Source organism: Alosa pseudoharengus, unplaced genomic scaffold (genome assembly GCF_046254945.1).
Source record: "Alosa pseudoharengus isolate Yale_2024_CS ecotype anadromous, Long Island Sound unplaced genomic scaffold, YU_APseudo_1.1 YU_APseudo_1.1_scf_1, whole genome shotgun sequence".
NCBI classification, from domain to species: domain Eukaryota; kingdom Metazoa; phylum Chordata; class Actinopteri; order Clupeiformes; family Clupeidae; genus Alosa; species Alosa pseudoharengus.
Genome location: NW_027468564.1, coordinates 52,023,207 through 52,035,228, shown reverse-complemented (window position 1 = coordinate 52,035,228; position 12,022 = coordinate 52,023,207). Strand labels below are relative to the sequence as shown.

Genomic DNA, 12,022 nt, shown 5'->3' with positions numbered 1-12,022 from the left:
TGTGATGGAAGTTGCAATGTTTTTAGGCGTTTGTTGCAAACAAATTGCGTGAGGAAGCGACAATTGCAAAAATATTTGCAATTTCATTTTTTATTTTAATTTGAAAATTGGGGGTAGTACTAGTAACACCAAATCACACTGATCATCTTGATATTCTTGCCATCTTGATATTACAAATAATATGAAAAGTAAAGTGTAGCTGCAGCCATAGGAGTTTAATGGTTTCCACTCTGGTTCTCAGCCTTGTATATTTTGCACCAGCTTTGCAATTAATATAATAATTTATCTTATTTTATGTACTGTTGTAATGTACATATTTATTTGAGATGTGAGATTGTAATGATATTTATTTGATTAACGTTGTAATATATTGGAAGGACTCAATCTCCCATGATGCATATATATATATATATATATATTAGGGCTGTCAAAATAACTGATTTATTTCGATTAATTTATTTGAGAAAAAAAACTGATCAAAAAAATAGCACAGATTAATCGATTCCGTATGACCTTTGACCCCGAGCCGTTCTAGTCAGTAACCATTAGACTGTAAAATGAAGGAGAGAGAAGAAAATGTCTAGATCATTGATTGGAACATTTACTTTTAAAAAACAGCCTGATGGTAAAAATAAAGTGTTGATTAAAATAAAGTCCTCTGCAATGTTTGCAGCAAGGAATTTGCATATCACCGGAGTTTGTCAACTCTAAAGTCGCACATCAATGGAAAGAAATAGTGTTGACATTGAGGGGAGTGTTAATTTATTTTTATTGTGTCCCCTCGGTTATATCTGTGGGTTCAAATGCCTTGTACTGTATGTGAAAAAAAACTTCTTCCCGAAGCACTTTTTAATTTATTTCCTCAGCATATTAGGTCATATCATAGATTATTATGGCCATTATTTGAACAGTGAAAATAATAATAAAAGAGGTTTTGAACTTTAATGTCACTAATGCTGATTATTCAATGATTCATTTTAATTTAAATATTTAAAATACTTTCACAGCAAAAATTATATATGCAATTCATTTAGATTAATTTATCACACAGTATGTAATTAATTTGATTACATTTTTAAATCGATTGACAGCCATAATAAATAGATAAATATATATGACTTTATTCAGGAGATTATCAGAGTTGAATGAATCACTTTGGTTCTTTCTATCAGAATTATTGGCATCGTGTTCCATGACACAAAACATAAAACAAACCAGGTCCTAAACACACCTCTGGGTTCAGTTACATGCATAGATGGGAATAATTCAGACTGCACGGAACACTATGTGCATTTCAATATGAAATTTGAAGCAGATTACATCAGTACTTTTGAAGTTATGTGAGCAGATGCAAGGATGTACCCAATTACAATAGTGTCTTCACCCTTACCAGGGTGCAAGGGTAAAAGCCATGTCAAAAATAAAACACAGAATGGCCCAGTCTGGACAGGATCCTGATAGTGAGATGCATGGGAATTCATTAATAACTGATCAGGCGAAGGGGTACTACACGTTTGAACCACTCTCATTTGGAAACATAACGTCAGAAAGCTTTGTCTTTGTCTGTTCGGCTCATCAACCAACAGAGATGTTTGAAAATAAATATCCTTATCATCGACAAATCATGTTGGTGAAAATGACTAATTTTAGGACAGATGACTGACAATAGTGCCCACTAGGGGGCAGCCTGAAACTAATGTGGCAAATAAATACGGATGAAGAGAATGATAGACAAAGTTTATTAGAGAAAGGGGCTTAGAACTGGTACTACTTCCTGTGAGTACTGGTCCACTTCAAGCTCTGGGTCAGGGTATACCCCTAGCATTTGTCCATTTTGAACGGAAAGTGTTTCACTATCAGTCTCGAAGTATGATTTGCCACTTATTACTGGTCTGGTAGGAGTGGTTTGTGACATTGTTTACATGCATCCAATGAGAAAATATGGGAGTTTCTACAGACTTTTTTTTAAGAGAGTCCAAACCAGTTGACAGCAAACTCTGCAAACACACAAAGAACTCACAACATTGTCTAACAGGTAATATAATTATTGTCCTCTTATAGACATAACAGGCTACAAAAAGGATTTTGATTGCCCATTTATAAATGAAGACTTATTTTTATTCTGATAACCAAGATATTGTCTTTGGAGAAGCCATGGAAATTTAAGATTTCACCTGCTTACTGACAACTGAATTATCGTGACATGCTGGCATATTAAAACTCCACATTTCTGGGGTGAGTTTGTTGATATTTTAGCATATTGATTGGCTGGAATGATTTCTGTCTGTGTGTGTGTTTCCCATTTACAGAGTCATTTTCTCATAAAATGTATTTCCAGTTGTTTTAGATATGCTGCATGTTTTAAGGCAAGTATTTGTTTCCAACACTGTGCTGTGCCCACAGAGACTAAACAGAAAGTGTTGTAGAAACAATACATCTAAAATGGAGGGTAGACATACCTCAGCACATGTATCAAGTGCAAATGAAGAAGCTTGGAGGAAAAGGAGTAGACATGTTTCAAGAAGAAGACGGAGCAATGTTTCGCAAAGTGAGTTGGCTATGGTTTCTTAACAATTGTTTAAAGACACTCAGGAGAAGATTTTTAACCTTTCTAACAGTAAAATGTCTATTAGGTGTTTTTTTATGTGCTGCAACACTTGAGCAAAGTCATGAGCAAAATGCCATTTTTCTTATGGGAAAATAACATGGGGATTTTGAATTATCGCACCTGCTAAACTCTAGCGGGGATGAAGACATCGGAAATGCAGATTGGTTCCTTTTTGTAGGCGACGATCCGGTATAAACTCTTCAAAAGTACTGATGTAATCTGCTTCAAAAAAAAGCAGTTGTTTTTTTCCGCTCGCCACCATCTTGCCAGTCAAGAAGTGAGTTGTTCAGAACTTTTCTTTCGTAGCCTAGAAATCTAGACGCACCCTAGCAGCAGCAAATGTAATTTGCAGCCAGGGTAGTCTAGCAACTCTCCGTTGCCTTGCGAGCTGGAAAAAAAAACGTAGATCAGGCCAATCACATCGTGTATAGAGTTGGTGGGCAAGCTTAACATAATGATGGCAGAGTTGCAATGGTTCCGCGTGAATTCCCTGCTACTTTGAAACAAAGAAGATGGATGCTGCGGCTGACAACGCAACACGAGTTAAGCTTTTTTTTTAAGCTTTTTTTTTTGTTTTAAGTTTGATCAACCTGCCATGGGAAAACGCATGAGTTGTAGCGCTATCCTATTGCGTGCAGAGGGAATTTGAAAGACAACCGTTTATCCCACCCCTCGGATTGAGCACTACAAATGGTGAGTTCCCAGACCCTGCATCTTGATGTGGGTCTGGCTCGTCAGGCTAACAGTGCCTGAGAGTTTTTATTTTTTCATTTATTATCTCCAGTCATAGAGGGCAGATCCACACAAGGACTACAGCCAGCAGAGGAACAGAATGAACACATTGCAGTGTTAGAAGACGGCTTTACAATAAGGCAGAATGTTCATGGTAAGAGGGAATGTGCCACATCACTTGTCATTCACACTCACCGGCCAACAACACAACACAACTCACTCGCACATAATCCACTTCTACTCTGACTAAACTTACTAGACGTCCCTCCCCTTATAAATCTCTACCTTATCTGAACCCCTAAATATTCCCTCCCGGACACCTCCCCCCAATCAAAACATATCAGAACTCATTGACACATTCTATGACACAGGAGGTAGAGGGAGACACAAACACTCCTGCGCAGACACACACACACACACACCCGGAAAACAGAAGACACAGGGGAACACAGGGAAAAGTCCAAAAGCCGAACCGCTACAATATATAATACATAACGAATATTATAGATGCAACACCAATAATTGTGACTTACAGATAGCATGAAAGGCTAAGTTATTCATTAAGCCTGTATGGTTCAACTGTGTGTATTCAAAAAGTGTCTTTACTCGAGAGTTTGCTTGTTTATCATATCTTGTCCTCTCTGGGTGGTGGAGATTTTTTCAAAGCAACATAATTGATGTCCTGTCCTATTTTGTATTTGAGAGACAGTGCCCAGTTTTCTAGTTTTTTTTTCCTTTCATTTATTATCTCCAGTCATAGAGGGCAGATCCACACAAGGACTACAGCCAGCAGAGGAACAGAATGAACACATTACAGTGTTAGAAGACGGCTTTACAACAAGGCAGAATGTTCATGGTAAGAGGGAATGTGCCAAATATTTCTCAGAACATTTGAAGAGCTTTTTTGCAAAACACTTTATCCACCATTTTATTGCATTTTCATAAATGTTTTTTGGGATATTGTTATTTGATTTATCATTACTCAATCAAAACAACACAACTGCACTTTTATTGATAGAACTATATCTACAGTCTATGATATTACCTGAAATACACAATTAAATAACGTAAGTTATGTCCATAACTATGGACGTCACCACGGTCTACACCTTGAATGATGCCATCCTTCTATCTATCCGCGAGACCTAATGTCAACGTCACGTCGTGACTGAGGGGCTTGGCTCACTGTCTATATTATCATCCGGGTAAGCAAGCCACTTCCTCTTTGCCTGGAACGCCACAGCTCGTTCCGAGCGACGAGATGGTGACGTCATCGGTCGGTCTCATAGATCCATAGTTATGGACAAAACTTACGATCTATTTCGACCTCCCTCAGACCGTCACCACGGTCATCACCTTGGATGACCCATGGCTCGCGAGGAATAAAGTGCTCTGTGCACTTATGTCCTGCATGCAGCAGAAAGCACCGCTGAGCTCAGAGGAGCAGGTGCTGCCACATTAACCCTATAAAATCATGCAAATGTGCAGGGTGTGCTCCATGAAGCAGCTGCACAGATCTCCGCTACAGGAACACCCCTCAGAGCCGCCCATGAGATAGCCATACTTCTTGTAGAGTGCGCCACCAGGTTACCAGGAGCGGGAAGATTCAGACTACTATAGGCCTGGGAAATGGTGTCCACCACCTAATGTGACAGGCGCTGTTTGGATATAGGGTCACCGCGCTTACCTCCACCATAACAGACGAACAGCTGCAAATGTGAATGTCTCAGCGTCTAAGTACGTGTCACGTGGGCAGAGACTTTACAAGTTCGGGTTATCCACCCTGACCTCAGGCTCCGTGTGGAAAGCGCTGATCTCAATCACCTGGTTCACGGTCTGAGGATTCACAACCTTGGAAAGGAAAGAGGGATTTGGCCATAGCGACACACCAGTGTAGTCGGCCTTCCATCTAAGACATTGCTCACTGACAGACAAAGCATGTAACTCACTTACCCTTTTGGCTGAACAGTTCGCCAAAAGGAACACCGTCTTCTGTGTGAGAAACTTAAGGTCCACCTGGTCCAATGGCTCATATGGAGCTCGTGTCAGTGCGCGCAACACTGTGGGAAGGTCCCATGACAGAGCCCTCAATGCTCTGCCCGGCCGGAGACGGCATGCTCCTTAAAGAAATTGAGAGACCAAGGGATGTTTCCCTATTGCGAGTCCATCAACTGGCTGATGGAAGGAAGAGATAGCTGCTGCATAAACCTTAATAGTGCTGGATGGTCTTTGCATGTCCAGCAGCGATTGCAATCTTAGAATACTGTGCACCGCACATGTGTCCGGGACTAACTGTTTACCACAACACCAGTCTGAGAACACCCTCCATTTCTGGCTGTAGCACGCTTGCGTAGAGGGAGCCCTGGCACACTGTATGGTCTGTGCGACTGCCTCATCTAATTCCTGAGGGAGGGGCTGAGCAGCGGCCATGCCCACAGTTGCAAAGTCGCTGGTTTGGGGTGCCAGATCTTGCCGTCTATCTGAGACAGGATATCTGCCCTGACTGGAAGGGGCCATGGCTGCCCTTGGAGCCGGCGGAGGAGAGTGGGGAACCTGGCCACCTCGGGGCTATCAACAGGACCCTGTGATGGCCTATGAGAACCCTGTGAAGCACATGGGGGATCAGGGGAAGAAGAGAGAAGGCATATAGTAGACCTGCCGGCCAGTCCTGGGACAGCGCATCCTGGCCGCTAATGAAAACCACCTCTCGCAGTGAGTCGTCTCTGAGGACGCAAATAGGTCGGCTTGGGCTCTGCCGAACCGAGACCACAGCTGAGATACCACCTCTGGAGGCAGTCTCCACTCGCCCGGCAGGGGGCCCGTTCTGGACCGGAGGTCTGCCGCCCGATTCTGCACTCCTGGAACATACATTGCCCTAAGAGATGCAAGATATACAAAGGCCCATATCAGCAGCTTCCTGGGCACCTGGAGGCAGCGCTGGGACCTAGTGCCCCCTTGGTGATTTATGTGGTACACCACAGAGGTGTTGTCTGTTCTCACCAAAACATGTCTGTTCCTGATGAGGGGGAGAAGCTCCAGCAGGGCCATATGGACCGCCTTTAGCTCCAGCACATTTACATTTATATGCTCGTTCCAAGCACCCCGAAATGACCTGCCTTCCCAGACCGCCCCCCACCCCGTCAGGGAGGCGTCTGTCATACCTGAAAACTCAGAAGGGCTGAAAAAGGTGACATATTTCCGAAAGACCCCCCCCCCCCCCCGCACAGGAGATTTGACATAGAAGCATTGCATAGAACATGGCGGGCTAAATTGCTATTAAATCCGCTTAGCATCGTGACCATGCTGCGCAAATTTGTTCAAAACTGCTGCATTAAAGTTAACTCTGCTAAGGTCTCATCACAACATAGTACATTGAGGAGACCAATCAAAGTTCAGTTATGCAATCAAGCAGTATCTCAAAGCATGCTTACTTACATCTGCTTGTCAATTTTGTTACTCATGTAGGGCTCATTTTATTGACTATTGAATGTTTGCAAAATCCCGATGTAAATGTAAAAGTGTTTTCCAAGACTCAAAAGTGCTTGTCCCAAGGAGAAATACGAACCGTTATTTGAACTAACTACGTTATGAATTGCATCCACACATTAGCAGCGTTTTAACTGTGTCAATGTTAATTGCAAGGATTCCCTCACGAACGTCGTCTTAAAGTGACAGGCACTCAATTAGACCTATACACAACTGAACTGAATGCTACCTCTGACTAAGAATGCATTACTTTGCACTTGTATAGTCTTTTATTTTTGAATCTTAAGAGCAATAAACATATATTCCAATGTTAAGGAATTCATGTTTTTTCATTCAGATATGTAAATCAACATGTATAAGTTGCTATTAGTCAATTAATGGGGAGATAATCGATAATCGAATCGAAATCGAATCGGACTGAAAAAATGAATCGTTAGATTAATCGTTTAAAAAATAATCCTTTATCCCAGCCCTAATTTTAACTATTTCCATTACATGGACTTATTCCACTGCTTGGTTGAATTTCCCATTGTCCTACGTAATTTAGAACGACCATTAACCGTATGTTATTTGCACACCTATGAAGTAGATCCATTTTTGGCCGTATCACACTTGTATATTAATTCGCCGAACTCGTTAAGTTTAAATGAACTGTCACGTTGCATCCGAGCTGTAAAATGCAGACGTTCAGAACATGGCAACATTGTAGCATATGATGGAGGTGGCTTTTAGCTAGATAGATGACAGCAGGCTAAGTAAAATAGCGATGTTTCAAAACTAAAGTTCATCAGAATCTTGGGATACGCCCGCTTGACAATGGGAGAGATCTAACGACTGGCCTTTGGTGGTAGCAACCATCCATTTAGAACTAGTAACGGCAGTTTGTCCTGCAAGTTGAGAAATTAGTTGATATGTGTCGGAAGAAATTAGTTCTACAAACAAGACAGTTTTAGCGATTAAAACGTTAAAATTGTAACAGGAAATGAACACAACGCAAGTGGCAACAGTGGAATAAGCGGGATAATGGACTCCACGGTGGTCTGTTCACAGAAATTAATGTACTCCGCTTCGCGTCGGGGCCGTTTTACAACCTCGACCGTGCATTAACTTCTGTGAACAGACCACCGTGTCGTCCATTATCCCTTACATAGGTAGACCTGCAATAATGAATATTGAATATTATCATATTATATTACAAGAAACGTGCAGTAAGCAGAATTTATGGCTGCATTTGACACTTTTACATTTTAAAATGACATAGTCCTAACAGTAGGCCTACCAGCTGTTTTGAGTTAAGGCCATGTTTAGCCTAATTGAATAACTTAATGATGGAGCAGATATTTTCAGACTTGCCATCCTTGAAGAAATGTCAGTATTACCTCAAACCAGGGAAAACACATTGCCCACCTTGGCCTTCATGTATGCAGCCAAAAACAGACCAATCTGTTTTAAAGCCTAATCCTTATCTATAAAAATCACTGGTGTTGATAGAAAGGGTCTGTGGATATCAATTTTCTGGTCTCTATTCTAGCATGTCTGGTTTATTAGTAGGCTACCTCTTTTCAATCCATTATTATTTGATATTTTTTTGTGAAGAAATCTATCCCTCATGTTATGTTGGTGTCTTTTCTGCTCCTCTCGTGTCTACTGAGACTACGTTTACACGAAGCAGGGTATTTTCCTAAACGAATATCTGGCCATCTACGTTTGCAAATAAAACTGCAGGTACACGAGACGTTTTTTTTTAAAATTGTTTACACGAACCCGTGTACATACATGCTGTCATGAGCACGCCAAACCACAGTGGCAGTCTACCAATCAGAACCCTGAAAAGTCGCACGTGAGAACATGTAAATGTAAACATTGGTCGCACATTTGGTGTACTTCTGTTGCATACTGTGACGTTGGCTGCCCAAAACTCCGTTTACCACAGTTTAGAACCAAACGCATGGCCGGAGTTTTTTTGGATAACCGTTTTACGGGGCGAATTCTCCGTTTGCGTCTAAATGAAAGGCTCAAACGTAGGGAAATGTCTTCGTTTATAAAAATACACATGCTCGTGTAAATGGGGTCTGAGGCTGCAATGATCACATTCCAACTAAAGGGGCGGGTCTCAGCAATAGGTGCGTTATGTCAGTCTACTCTAGAAGCCTAGGTCTCGCTTGTTTGCGCGCTAATTATCAATAATTATGATCTATATGCTACACAGAAAACAAACAAATTAAACACCTATCACTGAGCAAGTCAAAATATTTTGCTAGGTCCACTTTCAGATTTGTTACAAATAACTACATTTGGCCTTGGCTGCGCTCCCTTAGAACGTCATGTCTAACCATCATTGACACATGGAAAATATAATGCTAAATGAAATAACTTGTGAACAAGCAATAACTTTCCAAGACAATATTAAACTACTAAGCCGAGCTAAATTCACAATCGTACTCAGTGCAGAGTCGTTTTGTTTCGCAAAGCAATTTAAAACGGCCAGCTGCAGGAACGTGAATTTGCAAGTAAACACTTGTTAACCTCACCTCAGCAAGTCTTTCATTTAACCCACCGAGGGCAAGAGAAAAGTAGCCTAACAATATGATGTTTTACCTTGAGTTTATAGTCAGAGAGTGTAGCATGTGGCCCGTGTTTGTTAGCTAACATTTTCTTTTTTTCCTTGGTCATATTGCTGCTGCAGGCCATAGCAGGCAGGCTATGCGTAACAGAAAGTGAGAGCCCACCCTCAGAAACAACTGATAGGTACAGTGGGCAGTGCTTCGACTTGGCCAGCTTCCCTCGCGGTCCGCGTGCGGGATCACGCGACTTTAATTTATATTTTTCCAGTGACGCTGCAACGACGCTGCAACAACCGGCAGAGGTCTCAAGTGAGCAGGGTCTCTCGTAAAAAGAAATGGAGCTGGAAAACCCTACACAGACTTCACTACAGACTTTAGCAGACTGGTTTAAAAAATAATAGCCAGAAATATGCCTGCCCTGCCCTAATAAAGAAATATTTGGTTAACTGCGAGCGAATCCCGTTTGCAGCCGTAGAAGAAACGCAGGACAAATTAAACATTCTGGTTTTCTCCGAGTGCAACGATGATAGACAGACATCATTTGGACAAAATATAGAGCATATTAACCTCCGTTGCTCAGCCAAATGCCTTCCTGTTACGTCCTGTTATCACGGAGTTACAGGCGATAAACGATTTTTGATGGTCACAAGTTTACTTCATTAGCGTTTATTTTGATTATTGATTATTGATTATTAAAGAGTGTTTTTCATTTAAAGGCTTGACTTTGTGCTTATTCAGAAGAGCATTTAGTGCTCTCCCCAATCCCAGATGTTCACATTGCATGTTTGTTTGTAATGGATGCAACCGTGAGATACGCTTGTCATAGGGGCCGATACCGTGGGTGCTCCGTTTCTTGGGCACCCACTGAAAACATTGAGCACCCACGTGTGCCAGCTTACAGTCCCGGCTAAATTTACATTAATTTAAAATCAAACATCGCAGTTTATGTTAAATTCAGCATCTATCATAATGTGATTGGCTATGTTGCTGTCAATCCCCTACTCCATATACTAACCACCAATGAGAGCGTCTCTCGTATGAAAATTCCTGACACTTCCCACCTGAAGAATTAACACAAGGCTTTGTCGGGTCTTCAGCCCCGAATGTTTAACATGTATAGCCCTGAATATCATTTTAAAAGTAGTCTGACAAAGCTTATTGTTATGTGACACAGCTAAACACTGGTACCTCATAGAACGTCTATAGCCTAGGTGGTCGCAACTCACAAAAGGAAAGCAGATAGAAAGAACTCACGCAAATCTAGCCTACAACACGCAGACAGCTTCATGCGCAGGGGAGAGAGTGCGCGCACACAGGTGCTTTATGATTGTTGGCTTCTGATGGTATCTTGCTAATTCACTGAACTGCATTAGGTGATACAAATGGTATTGCCTTTATCTTATAGGCTTGTCTGAGCGACTACCAGGCCTATGGTTTTGAAAAGTCAGATGTTCCCTGACAAAGACATTCGAAAATTAAGAATGTTTATTGACTTGAAAAATACACTAATTTTTGCAAACTCCCTTCATTCAACCCTTGAAGACATCGCGGTCTGGTGCGCTATGTAGATAGTTTCTCGTACCATTTCATTTCTCAGAATTACTGTGCACAGTGCACTGACGACTGTAGCAGCCCAAGGTAACCAGTTGTTAGATGAAGGGCAACCACTTGTTTCAGATAGCCTGGACAACATGTTACCTGGGTGTTGCCTACGTTATTAATTAATGGTAGCCTACAATAGTTAATTGATTCGCGTAACATATTAGTTGGCTCAAAGAGTAGGGAATCAGGATGGAGAGAGTCACACGTGTGTTGCTTTTGCGGGATCGAATCCAGTTGAATGCTAGTTTTCAAAACATATATTTTTTTACATGTCTTTTGTCCGAGTGGCTGTAATGTAGCCGAGCGCTCATGGCGTATGAAAAGCGACTTCAAACCGCCTAAAACAACTTGTTTGTGAATGTCTGACAACTGCTGCAGCGCAAGGAAACCAGTAGGTGGAGAAACCAGAAGGCACACAACACCGGAACGATTTTAAGGCTATTTCGCATAGGCTACCCAATGGTGCTATTTCACACGCATTATAGCGACCCCCTCTCACCGGGGTTAGGTGGAAGGTGTTAATAGACGATTGGCGTAGCCTACAGTGGACTAGGGCTGTCAAAATTGCTCAAAAAATGACGTTCGAATATCCCTCAAAATAAACACATGTATTCGAATACATTGGAATATCTAGGCTATATTATTTGCGCATTATGTCAGTGACGCGCATCATGTCATCTGTTTTTAACTTTTTGTATGGTTATTGCTTGACAGGGGGGATCCCAAGCAGCTTTCAGCTATAAGGCTACTTTGAGAACATTTCCTAATTCACCCGACACTGATATTCAAAATGTTGAAACTATTTCGGCATAGCCTATAAGCAGTTTAATGAAATGTAATGTTAGTTGTAAACAAACAGGCTACTTGGTGAGGCTTGGCCTCACAGATGCGTTCGTGCCTTAAATGGTAATAAAAATCTTCACTGACCGCCCGATTCACGTTGGCTGGGGGGCAGGGGGGGCCATCAGACATTTGTACCCAAGGGTCTATGAATTGTTAATCCGGCCTTGCCCCCAACGAACACAACTTT

General features: G+C 41.7%; 1 protein-coding gene across 4 annotated transcripts in view; it reads left to right on the top strand.

The window, feature by feature from the left end:
* The first annotated feature begins 2,008 nt into the window (after positions 1-2,008).
* Positions 2,009-12,022, top strand: part of LOC143111275 (uncharacterized) — a 44,454-nt gene continuing 34,440 nt past the window's right edge. For 3 of the 4 annotated variants that reach the window (XR_012984532.1, XM_076273651.1, XM_076273507.1), the window contains exons 1-5: positions 2,009-2,035; positions 2,135-2,235; positions 2,404-2,548; positions 3,393-3,494; positions 4,095-4,196. Coding sequence is in view for 3 of the 4 variants with exons in the window: in XM_076273651.1 (XP_076129766.1) it covers positions 2,443-2,548; positions 3,393-3,494; positions 4,095-4,196 (310 nt within the window). In the remaining variant the exon portion in view is untranslated. Of the gene's footprint in view, positions 2,236-2,403; positions 2,549-3,392; positions 3,495-4,094; positions 4,197-12,022 lie in introns of all 4 variants that reach the window. The other variant, XM_076273579.1, reaches the window with a different exon arrangement.